The sequence below is a fragment of the Taudactylus pleione genome, unplaced genomic scaffold (assembly GCF_031769625.1).
Source record: "Taudactylus pleione unplaced genomic scaffold, aTauple2 ptg000121l, whole genome shotgun sequence".
NCBI lineage: Eukaryota > Metazoa > Chordata > Amphibia > Anura > Myobatrachidae > Taudactylus > Taudactylus pleione.
Window position 1 is genome coordinate 10,722,561 of NW_028284523.1, and position 13,421 is coordinate 10,735,981.

At 38.1% G+C, this 13,421-nt stretch overlaps 1 protein-coding gene across 1 annotated transcript in view; it reads right to left on the minus strand.

Annotated features, from left to right (window-relative positions):
• The window catches only part of CDH23 (cadherin related 23), a 1,221,584-nt gene that overhangs the window by 927,120 nt on the left and 281,043 nt on the right, over positions 1-13,421 (minus strand). The window contains exon 4 of the mRNA XM_088472189.1: positions 1,453-1,595. Within this exon, the coding sequence (XP_088328315.1) occupies positions 1,453-1,595 (143 nt within the window). The remainder of the gene's footprint in view (positions 1-1,452; positions 1,596-13,421) is intronic.

Genomic DNA, 13,421 nt, shown 5'->3' on the forward strand with positions numbered 1-13,421 from the left:
AGATATAAAGTACCAACCAATCAGCTCATAACAGGCTTTGTTTAAAAAATGACAGTTAGGAGCTGATTGGCTGGTACTTTATATCTGTCCACTTTCTCTACCCCTAAGGCTTAGTACATAGACCTCTCAGTCACACATGTATACTGTATACAAGTATTGCATATCAAATTAATCAGTGCAGTTTTGTCACATGCAATTGCTACCTAAACACATTCTAGCGAAATCAATGTGAAAAAGACCCTATAGTAATAAGATCCTATTTGATGTAATTTGTTCACATCAGGACCGCTTAGTAATACAACATGTATTGCTTCTAACATAATGTTGTTCAGCAGTCAGCCTACTTACTTTTATTAGTCAGAAGCTGAAATAACATTGGGGCCAATGTTATTTTTACAGCATGAAAAAGCTTATATCAAGCTTTATTTATTTTATATACAATGACCATAAACGAAACAAAGTGCATTCTATAGCTCCGGGCATGTAAATGCTCATCATTCTCATCAGCTAATTTCCTGCCCTGGAGGAAGTTAACGGGTGATTTAAAGAATTCTCATCTCAGGTGTTGCTATCAGACAGTGGCAGCGTCAAGCAGAGAGGCAGCTAGGAATCCATCTATGGCCCCTAGGCACTGCCTGCAGTTATCTCTAGCAATACCAGACTCTGTCTGCTAAAACTCTATGGATAAAAAGAAACCAAACAATTCCTCAGCGCATCCTACCGTAAATAGAATTTATGTGACTACCTTTTTCTTTTAATTTTCCCTGTGTAACAAATGATCACGTAACCCTCTTACATTGCCTGAAATAAAATAAGCCAACAATTGCTGCATTATGACTGAAAAATTAAATAATGCCTAACTAGAAATAGAAAAGCCCAAGGTAAAGCTATTGTACATAATGTGATAGAAACAGATTATGTGATGATAAATATGCTGTTGAAAAGAACAAACAAATCACAGCCAGGATAAGAACTACATCACATTTATTAAAGAAGCAGCTATTGTCATGAATATGTAGCCTATTAAGTCAATAAGAACCAATGATCACAATGGTATAAAGTGTCCATAGGTAAATTTTAAAAGGAGAAAGTGAAGAGAGATTGTCAAGTTATCTTTAATTTAGAAAGTATGCTCAACAGACCATATTTACCCTTGTTACAATGCGTAGTTCTAACCTTTGGCGATGAGAGAATAACAGCGCACATGAAAATATCCAAGTTCATCATATGATATTACAGAAATACCCAGGAACATTGTCACCATGGAGACTATGCTGCTCCAGGACCAGAGCATTGTGTCCCTCCTGGAGAGGGTCATGTTGGGAGGTATGGTACCTCTTTACGTGCCTGTTATTGTGTCCGCCTTTAGTCCTAGCACTTCAAAACTGTTTCACTTTTACATTATACTAAAATATTTTTTTACAAAACTTATATGTAATATTAGGGCCTTACCTCTCGATCTAAGGTTTGCCTCAACCATACCACACCAGTTTCACTCTCCACAGCAAAAAAACTTCTGGCTTCATCGCCTACCACCCCAAACACCAGTTTGTCCTCATCATAGTCTTGAGCACGTAGCTGTGTTATTGACGAACCTTTCGAAAAGATAATAAATATAAATTATTTGGATAATTAAATGTTATAATCTAAACATTTTATGACCACAACAGAAAAATAAAAAATAGGAATCAAATAAATGAAAATGCGAGAAATGTGCAGTTTCCGAAAACTGGTGTATGCAGCCAAATTAACTGGCATAGGGATGAGGTGAAAGGTGTAAGGGTCAGAGAGAAGTAGATAACAGTAGTCAAGGCAAGAAATGATGAGAGTATTTTTAAGAGCTTTTGTAACTTCCATGGAGAGAAAGCATCAGATCTTGAAATTATTACTTAGGTGGAAACAGCAATTTTGAAAAAGGGACGGAATGTGGGGAGAGAAGGAAAGGACAGAGTCAAAGAGGACAATGGAGGAGAAGAGGGGGTCCTTGGCAGGGTGAAAGATGATGACTCTAGTTTTTGGAAATAATGAGCATCAGGAAGCATGCGATATCCAGCAGATGGTCGATAGACAAGAGGTGGCAAGAGAAAGGACTGAAAGGGCTAATAGGCATAAATGAGAGGTAGGCATGGGTGTAGATACAGAGAAAGACCAGTTAGACAAGTAGGAGGTGGACCAGGAGTCACAGAGCCTGAATGAGTGGAGAGTTTGCAGGAGGAGGTTACTGTCAATGCTGTCAAATGCGGCTTTGAGGTCAGACAGTACTAGAAGTTTTACTCGTGGAAAAATATTGATGCAGAACTCTCTCAACTTTTCACTATAGGGCAATGAAATAATTTTTAATATTGTTTAACAATGGAGCAAAATTATCCATTTCTAGATACACATTTTCACAATTCCCTCATATTACAAGACTCAGAAGTACAATTTATAGTCACGCTCCCAACTATTGTCTAGAACAGTACAACACGACTACTAAAGTACAAGTTTGCTTTAAGACTCATAGTTTAATGCTTAATGTTAATAAAATACTGCCATGCTTTTTCTATTTTGAGCAAAAAGTAGTTATTTTATTAAAATAATATAAGCTTTGTAAGCGAACTACAGTCATGATGGGTTGCAGGTTCTATATTGCTGATTTGAGGCACTGCAGACTTGTCCTTGAAAGTAATACATTCATAAAAGGTTATTCATTGTATAGTAAAGTGGACATACCATTACATCAGTGTCCTAAAAATGCTACACAAATTTGTATTTAGCTTTACCTTATTTTGGGACAATCATTTTAATAACATATAGGCTTAGGTGTAATCAAATGAAACTTTTTTTTTTAATGAAATGACCTTTAAAACACTAATTGTGTACAGCCATGTTTCTTTTGGTGCCATTAATGTATATTTTCTTCTGTGTTTCATCTACAAATAGAATGGCAATCTTTTCACTGGTTTTCAGCAGTGCTGAAGTTTTTTTGTGTGCGTTTCTTGTTGTAGGCAATCACTTCCATGTTAGTAACTGCTGCACTTATAAAGTTTGATAGATTTATTCATTATTTATGAACAGTTTCTATATAGCGCAACATATTCCGCTGCACTTCGATAGATAGTTAGTCAATAAATAGACATCATAGGTTGACAAGGTCAAAAGGTCGCCACACAAATGGTCGACACAAAATGTCAACATATTTTGTTTGCTATTTTAACCCTAATCCTAAATCTCCTGCTAGTGCCTAACACTAACCCTCCCCGTGGTGCCTAACCCTAACCCTCCCCCTGGTGCCTAACCCTAACCATCCCCTTCAGCAGCCTAACCCTAAAATTCATGAAAAACCATGTGTCGACCATTTGCATGTTGACCTATTGGCCATGTCGACCATTTAATCCAGACAACTTTTTCACTGTCCACCGTCTGGTGTCTATCTATTGATTGTTTATCTACCATCTATATACCATTAGAAGTTCATTTGAGCAACTTCAATTTTGTGTGTCATTGTGAGGTATATGTCAAATTAGTCTCTGACTTGTTGTGCTGGTCCATGTAGTGCGATTTCGGAGGCTCTTGGCTACCTCCTGGTAAGTTAGTTCTCAATTTAGAAAAACATGCAAATATCACCCAGTATAGGGACTCCCATTGTTTAGTGTGGGAACACTATTAGCAGAAGTGCTGTGCAGTGCGAGTGGCTTATCATATATACAGTATGCAAATGTGTGTAAGTAAAACTTTATGCATTTTATACTTTCTAAAATGTATTTGATATAATAAAATATTATGGCTTATAGCAGTGCTCTGGGATATTTTTGGGGTGTCTTTTTCTTTTCTAGATAACCTCACTCTTGCACACACTACTACTTATAAATTCATTTAGCAACTTCCAGTTTGTGTATCATGTTTATTTTAGAATTATTTGTAATACATTAGGTTGACATTTAGCTTACAGACAGTCAACATCACACTATTTGGGGTCTATTTAGCAACAGTGACGATGTTGCCAAGAATATTATTGGTCAACATAGTCATGATTTTTTTTTTATAAATTATTAAACTTTATGGCCGCTATTCAGCAATATTTTCTGCAGGGACAGCGGTTGTGGTAACTCGCTGTCCCTGCGATGTTACAGAAGGCATTGTTATCGGTTTCCGAGAACTGAGATGCCGGATCACCAGACCCTGGTTGCAGGTAAATGTTCTTTTTTTATATTTTAAATAGTTTTTTTATTACACTCATACTAAAACAACAAATTACGTCACACTTCCTGCTGTGAGAAGGTATGAACCTGTCTAGAGAAGCCACCATTCTTCCTCCACAATCACAATTACCCACTGCCATGGACAGGGCCAAAGAGAGAAGTGATAGAAGTCAGAGGGAGTCACTTTTGCTTGCCCTGGATGGACAAATGCATGATTCCTGATGAACTGCTTCCAAATCGCAGATGGTCACCTAAAGGTCTCTACAATCACTTACTAGCTAGGGTGACAGTTTTTGCCTGTAAAATTCTATATATGTTCTTTCACCCTTAATCCTGCTGAAACTGGCAGACTGTCTTGAGTTTAAAATGGGTGGGTAGCCATGGGTCTGTTTTAGAAACTTGTTAGTTAAGCGGCATAACCACATTTACAATATAGCAGCACTATTTATTTTATTTACAAACTACAAGTGTAATTAAGGACCTACATGAAGAGATAATAGTTTATGTGGTTAATGGCTTGGACTGTCATGATGACATTGGATACAGTTATGTCTTCCTTAATTGTACACAAAACAAGACTATGAGATCAGAATTCTTTGAAGGTGGACAGCAGCTAGAATAAGTCCCCATGTTTTTGATTACTTTTTGATGTTGATACTCAAGACAGATTAAGGCTTGCGGGTAATTTGAGGTGGCCCCTACCAACAAAATTATCAATAAAATATGCTGGCAATGTTATTATAAAGTATGTAAATAAAAGTATGTAAATACTCCCAGCACCACAAAAGTATTAAAAATATACTACAGTGGCCCCTGTTCATATTATGCCACAGAGAAATCCCAGTTGACAAATGTCATAGTGCTCATCACATTGCTGATGTAAAGCGGTTACAATTTTAATTGTGAATCTACAGCCACAAATGATTAAAACAAAGTGATGTATAAACCCATAATATTTGATTTTGAAAATGGCCTTCATGACAGGTATTTCTACATTATGCAGCCATTTTAAATATTTCAATGAATGCTCGTACTTAGCATAAGATTAAGAGTAAGCAGATATTACAGTACATAGTGTACAGATTCATTTCTGAGTCGGTAGAATGGCTCTCTCTCATTCTCTGTCTGAGAAGGAAGTAAGAATTGGACTGTTGAGTAGATCTTCACTTGAGATAGGGCTTCTAACACAAGTATTTAACACACTGATCTTGCTAATCTTGCCTGACCCGAGTGCTCTCTGGTTGAGTGGAGACGGTTTCATTTGTGTAGATCACAGGTTCTCAAACTCCTCAGGACCCCAAACGGTGCATGTTTTCCAGGTCTCCTCACAGAATCACAAGTGAAATAATTAGCTCCACCTGTGGATCTTTTAAAATGTGTCAGTGAGTAATGAGTACACCTGTGCAGCTGCTGGGTGACCTGCAAAACATGAACTGTGTGGGGTCCTGAGGACCGAGTGTGAGAACCACTGGTTTAGATATATTGTAGCCATGTTTTTCTGCTGTCATACCAAAAAGTATATACAGAGGAAAAATGCAGCAGAAAACAGTGCTTTGTCACTATATAACGATCATAATGATATAATTATATAATGATCATAACGATCAAAATAATGGATAAACAATTATCAATGTTATGCTAGCAAAACAGCAGTGACAATGGTCCACACCAATATAATAAAAGGTCTCTAATAATTTTTTCTAGTCCCGTAACAGTGAAAACATCAATGAAAATTCGAACATTCACAGTCACCAAATGTCACACTATACTGTACAGTACCTTTATTACGAGAAGCCAACCTAATTAAAAAATTGTTTCAGTTGTACATGACTAATAACACAGAAATATGTGTAGGTACTGGGTGCAGAAGAGTTCTGACTGTAATTTGTGTTTCCACACCCATTGGAGCACAAATACTGTATGTCCAATATGTATGGCTTCTACACACTTTTCAGTGCCATAACATCATATTCTTCTTGGATGGTTATTCCCATTATACTGCACTGTTATCAACCAAGTTCCCCGGGCTTCATTGGTTGTCTAATAGCCCTGGCCCAGTTTAGACAGTAATCACACATACTCTTACTACTAAAAATTGCCATTGCCACTGAGGTTTGTAACACACATAATGGAAATACATCAAGCAATAGCAATGCAACCCTATATAATGTACATTTTGTACATGATGTCACTACTTCTCATTATATATAGAAAATGCCCAGTAATGTCACACTAAGCAACGTGATGTTCTCCCCAGGGAGCAGTCATTTAATTTATTTTCATTCCACATACTCCAACGTTTAGCTATACCTCATTGAACAGTACATGATATTAGGATGAATCTCATACTTCCTCTGTATAAAATCCATTTTTCCCCCTTAAGGATTCAGACAGGTCGGTTAAGCACACTGATTCCTCTAGATAATCTCAACTTATCTTGTCTCTGTTTTTATTTTCCCTTTCCATCAAGGCCTTGGTTTGCTCTGTTTCTGGCTTGTGAACAGAGTTTGACCTCCAGGAGTTTTTTTTCCTTTCTTCCTATTGTTCCTTTGATAAAGCACAGTTGTGTATCAGTGTGGCTGCGATCTCATAACCTGGCGTGATTTGGCAGGACAAATGCAATTAGCCTCAGAGCAGGAACCTTGTCAGGAACCTGTGCCTACCTCTCACACCTGTCTTCCTTCATGGAGATTAGATCTGACCAGGAGCGGCTCGAAAAATGACACGGAGCTCAAAAAGCTCCTTTCCTGTGGTAGCAATTTACAGGCTGTATTTCTGCAGCACAGACTGTCACTGCCATACAGTATATTCATTTATATCATAGGGAAATAAATGTAAATACTTTACCCTACTCTTTTTTTTTTTTTATCTTGTTAAAACAGAATGGAATCTGACACTGCTTGGTCATACTATAAAACTGTTAGTTCTTTTGTATAAAGATTGGGGGGAAAAAAACTAGAAATACCAATAAAAGTAAAAAGTTCCATTAATTTTAAATTATATTACTGTACTGATCTGAAAACTAGTTACATGGGCATATAGTGAATAGAGCTCATCCTCCTGTGAAGTCAGACACTGCAACTGAAATAAAAGAAAAAACCAGAGGGTTTTGCATGAACTTTTTACTTAACTTTAAACTTAACCCCAATTGCAGCCCAATAGTGTGTGTCGACATTCTAGCTGTTGGTATTCACAATGTCGACGTTTGTCAGTGTCGACATTGTGAATGTTGAGACTCTGAATGTTGTCATTGAGATAATGTTGTCACTCTTACTGCATACCGTATTTACCACTACGTCAGTGCTTGCAGGGGTAGCCAAACCAGTCCTCAAGGACCCCGTGACAGTTCAGGTTTTCCAGACCACCTGTGGATCTGTACAATGTGTCAGTTAGAAATGAAAGCACCACATGTTTTAAAAATTGATAGTTACTGTAGTAATGATGATACCTGTGCACCAACTAGGTGGTCTGCAAAACGTGTAATGTTAGGGGCTCTCAAAGACTCGGTGGGCCACCCTTGGCTTAGGGAGTTCTTTTTACTTAACTTCATTCCATTTCAGTTCAGTAGGAATTACATTATGAAAAAACGGATATGTGCCATGGAGAAATATGAAACTATAAAAACACATATGAAACTATAGGGAGTCACATGGAGCTATACAGGGCACATGAGTTGGCATGGTGGCATGTGAACTTATATGGATAGTATGAAGGGTTACTAGTGGGTATGAGCGGATTCGGTTGTACTCGGTTCCGTTCGGATTTAAAAACCGATTCTTATTGGCTATCAGCTGTCACAAGTTTTGGATAGCCAATAAGATTCGGTTTTTAAAACCGAACGGAACAGAGTAGAACCGAACCCGCTCACCCCTAGTTCTGACCAGCAGTTTTTGCCATCCCATACACATTTGATATTTCTGTTATAATGAGGAAAGTAAAACCTTTTTATTGGAACTTATTTTTTCTTTGTATCATACATCTTGCATACTATACTTAATATATCATTGCTGTAATGGTGTTGGCAAGTTTTCAGTTCAACAGTGCTCATACATGGCACATGATTTAATGTTATATATTCTATGCAGGCAATGTAAAACAGAATGTAGCATATATAAACGTTAAATTATGGGAGTGCTTGTGTTGACATATAAAAGCATACAGCTTTGATGAAAAAATAAAAGTTAAAGGGATGTTCTATTAGTGATTGAAAATTACACAGATCAACAAACTTAAAAGACATTCGGGTTTATTTACTAAGCCTTGGATGGAGATAAAGTGAATGAGATAAAGTACTAGCCAATCAGCTCCTAACTGCCATGTCACAGGCTGCTTAGAAAAATGACAGTTAGGAGCTGGTTGGCTGGTAGTTTATCTCCATTCACTTTATCTCCATCCAATATTTAGTAAATAGACCCCATCGTTCCTAAAGCGAACATTTTTTTTCCTAGCCAACAGAGCGAATGATGAAACAGAAAGAAAACAGTCTTTAGTGACAGTCCGTATTTTTTTTTTATATTTCACCAAATAGCAAGCAGTGTATTGTAGAACAATGTGTTTTACAATTCGTAACAGCACTGAATGAAATAAAAATGTATGATGAGTATATAGCAACAAAAGTAGTGTCCAAATAATATGGTATGATTGGGATGTGTATGCTTATTATACTGTTGCCATTTACCCCCATTGCTGCAACCTATCTTATCTAATCTTCTGCCAACATCACCAAAATTACTTTCGATTCACTGCCATGTGCTCACTTACTACCTTGGAAAAGATCATCTGAATTGTATCCCCCAAGTATATGCATGTCATCTGACATGGGACAGATCACTTTAACTGGACTGGCCTTAGGAGAAATAACAAAAAGGCATGTATAACGGAACTGTACCAAATTGTGGCAAGCACAATTTCTTTCACAACTTTGGTCCAACATGCAGTTAGTGACCTGGTCAAAGACAGTAAATTACTAGTTAAATTAACATAATGACAAGGTAATAATCAGATTTGAATTGGAGAATCCAAACACTAGAGCTGCAATCAGAAATTGCAGAGCCCATTAAAATGATACAGGCAGCTCCCAACACACCCACCAGCATGGTGGATGGATGGAGCTTTGGCACCTGAAGCAAGACCAGCCTATGTTACAACCACTGCAGTACTGAAGTGTGCCACAAGCCCCTTAGCCCTCCCTACATGTTTACCTGCCATCATTTGATTGTGGCATAGAACATGGTGAGGCCTTTATTTATTTACATAACTTCCTAGTGGCCAATCATAGTTGTGTCTAGAACATCCAAAAGAGGAGGATGGACAAGTGAGAAGAATGGGGAAGTGACAGACTAGAGGGTAGAAGATGTGGCACATAAGAAATGTGGATGGTGGATGAAGATGGGAGAAGCAGGGGCAACAAGCAAGATAAGGGGGAAAACATACACATAAAGTGATAGAAAGAAAGGGTCTGACATACACAAAAAGGAGACAGAGATGCAAACACACAATAGGGGAGGGAGGTGCAGGCAGAGGTACTTTTTGGGGATGGGGAAGAAGAATACATAGCAAGAGAGGCTTAGGAACAACTGGCAAGCTGGCCATAGGTACATCAGTCAAATACACACAAGACAAAGGGAGCAGAGTCATACTGGGCAAAAAGGGCAGAGGCACTGTGAACCGCTTCTGAGTCGCAGACAGTCTAGGAATTAGTCGCAGGTGGCGGTCCTATCTAACACAAACACCCGCTAAACCTTTAATAACCTATGCTAATATACTTTTAGAGAAAATGTAAAAGGAGAAATAATGAATCTTGATACAAGACAGGAAAAAAAAGAGTTACTTATAGGTATAGTAATAGCTAAATAATATTCTTCATTGCAATATTACAATTGTTCCAATTATTTTTATATGCAAAAGTAGTGTTCTTCAAAACACTAACTTTTACACACTTTTCTTACAAACTTTGCCAACTATTTTAAAAGGTTACTTCCACAGACGTAATATTTCCAGGTGCCAAGGAAAATGTTCCCAAAGATGAAGTAATTTTTCGAACTAACTCATTTCCTTCCTGCATTGCCTCTAACCATCATAATTATCCACAATGATCATGGCACAATTATTTGTATCCAAAAATTAATACATTACACTCCGGATGATGTCATATTCATTTATCAAAAGATTTATGAGACTTGTACTTTTGCTCTAACGAGATTTATGCAAATGAACTCTACAATAATGACAATGGGATACAAGTTACAGCGTAAGATTGGAATTTTATGTAACAAATTTGGTGTCTTTAAAAACCAGTTGCTCTATTGTGAACCCAACCATTTAATACAAAACACAACCTGAAGTTCATGCTATAACCCTCAGTTTTACAGTTACTGTATATTTATAGCCATTTTTAAACTTGGATATTTGTGAAAATCAATATGTATTTATTATGCAATTTTTATTTATTGTTTAAAAGTACTTTTGGCATATAAATATGTTTTATTGCAAATTAAAGTGCAAAAAGAGTGGAAAACACATACTCATTTTATAAGATTTACCCTTAGGAGTTCAGGCAGTGGCCAACTCCCGCTGAGTGTTCAGCTTCAGATAAGAACCTCAGTGAGCTGGAAGGCACAACAGAAAGGGACCTGTAGTCCTTCTAGATACATTCATAAAGTGGTCTTGCACAATAGAGGACTCCTGGTAACAGGTATGACTACTAAAAGGAAATTTGGACCCTGAGACAGTAAATTCTAGGGCTCGCCTATTGTTGCTTAGGCTGAAGTAGACATGACCACACCAAGTTGGGGGTATGCATTACTGTGCTTCTTTGGGGGTATGCATACGCTAGGCCATACAACTACTATGTGCTCCAACCAGTCCAGTTACAACAAATACAAAACATTCATAATTCGATCCTGAACACATAGGAGCAGCAGTACTGTCATCCCGGGGACACGGGCCAAGTGAATATCAGGGACAGAGGGCATAGATATGCAATATCACAACAAATCTAGCTAGCAGAAAGAGCTAACTGCACCAGCTAACAGGTCAGACTCCCTCAGAGTCAAAAATTAAAAGTGTAGTTACAGTCCTTCATTCCCACCCAAATTCTCAACTCCACACATCACACAGGAAGTGTACTTTGTACCAACCCACCTCCTTCATCTCATGGCCTCTGGTGAACTGTCAGGCAGCTTTAATTATTGGATCTAGACAGATTCAGAGTACCTCCCCTAGATCACCACAGAGGGTAACAACTAAATATGTATAGTTGATATTAAACGGATTATTAGATTTAATAACATACATATACAGGGGTATACAATATGGAGCGAAAACGCCGTTTCTGAGAGGTTTTCGCTCGGATGACGTCATTTTCGCCGCTTTTACTGTTACACCGTATTCAATTTGAAAACTTTTTGCTGGTGCGAAAAGTATATTGCATTTGACCCTGCGAAAAAGTATCACCGAGGAATGGGTGGCAAAAAAAAGTGCAGAATTGGGGTTTTGGGGTGCAACATTTTGGAAACCACCCTGCAACCTTCAGACAGTCCCCCAAAGGTAAACTGTGTCAAAAAATGTTAAAAAAATACCTCAGAAGACCCCCAAAAAAAGCACCTTCATTTTGGGGGTGAAAAAAAAAAATTGGGGGTACAAAGTTAAAAACTAGCGAACTACAATCTAGTGGGGTCCCCAAGTATGCCCCAGGTGTTTTTTTCATTGCAGGTGTTTGCGGCAGGTGGATTTTTCACGTTTTATAAAACTTCACTTTAGCAACTTTTAAATATGCTCACCCCCATTTTCAAGTACCCCAAATTTGCTGGGACTACTTATTTTACGCAAAAAAACTTCTAAATACTATTCTTCACCACCTTCCCAAATCCCCAAAATAGCAGCTATTGAGCCTGTTTAAAGACCCCAAAAACCTTCAGCAGGGCTAATCGGGGGTATCCAGAGTGATCCCCCATGTCAGAGGGGGTGTTAGGGTCATTACCCCAAAAATCTGCGAAGTTTTCGCTGATTTCACATTCGCCGGGTGCCGTTTTCGACGATTTCATATTGAATACGGGTATAATCGGGGGCGTGCGCGATACTTTTTCATCTGCAAAAGCTGCGATGTGCGGCGAAAACTTCGACACGCATAGATGGCGAAGTTTACGTTTCATATTGAATACCCGTTTGTGTTATTCCTCACTCCATCTTAGTTACCACAGCCACAAAGAATACATCCCCAACATCTATTAAGTCTAACATTACACATCACCTTACCTATTCCTATGAAGGGAGGACTTGGCCATGGGGTACAGGGATAACTCAACCCGGGGCCAGACCAATAATGATCACAGTCAATGAGTCTGCATTATTCACTACTTCAGCATTTCCTGGCCAGGTAGTAATGATTGTGGCCTATATTAATTCACTATTACAGCAATGATTCTAAGGCAGTCCCATAGGATCACTGTAGTTATGGCCTACTTCATGGCTGGCCAATTGGATGATTTTAACAGTAGCAGACTTCTGTCAGTTGCCCTAAAGCAGGGGTTTCAAACACAGAATCATAAGTGAAATAATTAGCTCCACCTGTGGATCTTTTAAACTGTGGTAGTGAGTAATGTCTACACCTGTGCACCAGCTAGGGGGACTGTAAAAAGTGAACTGTTGGTAGCTCTCGAGAACCAGGTTGTCTACCCCTGCCCTAAAGCAACCCACCCCTACACTGGAGAAGAGATACTTTAAAAAACAGAATCAACATTGAACAAGGTAAGGTTTTGACCAGTATTTTTATATAAAACTTATTAAAAATGTTTTCTTGTTTTTATATTTTTTAGGAATAAAAAATACCCAGTGGTAGAACTAAAGCTGTTGCAATGGATACAGAGGATATGTAGTTGGAGGTGAAGGGGCGTAGCCACACGTTAAAATACAAAAATTTGTGTAACAATGCATCAGCTATACAGGAGCAAATTTATTAATATCCACAGATTTGTTGTTTATAGCAGCAAGGGATGCAGCTTTGCTGGAACAGTTCCCCTGATAAATTACTGTCCCGGCAAATGTTAAAACCAATTATTATGTTACTTATCACATAAAACAGTGTTCTTGTGCAAGGGGAGAAGGACTGAAAATCTACGAGATGCCTCCTCACTCTCCGACAGTTCTTTAATTAAGGAAAGAGATGCTAACACCATCTGAAGAAGGCATTAGCTATCGAAGACCAGTTCTGCAAAGCCATGCTCTTCATAGATTGTTATA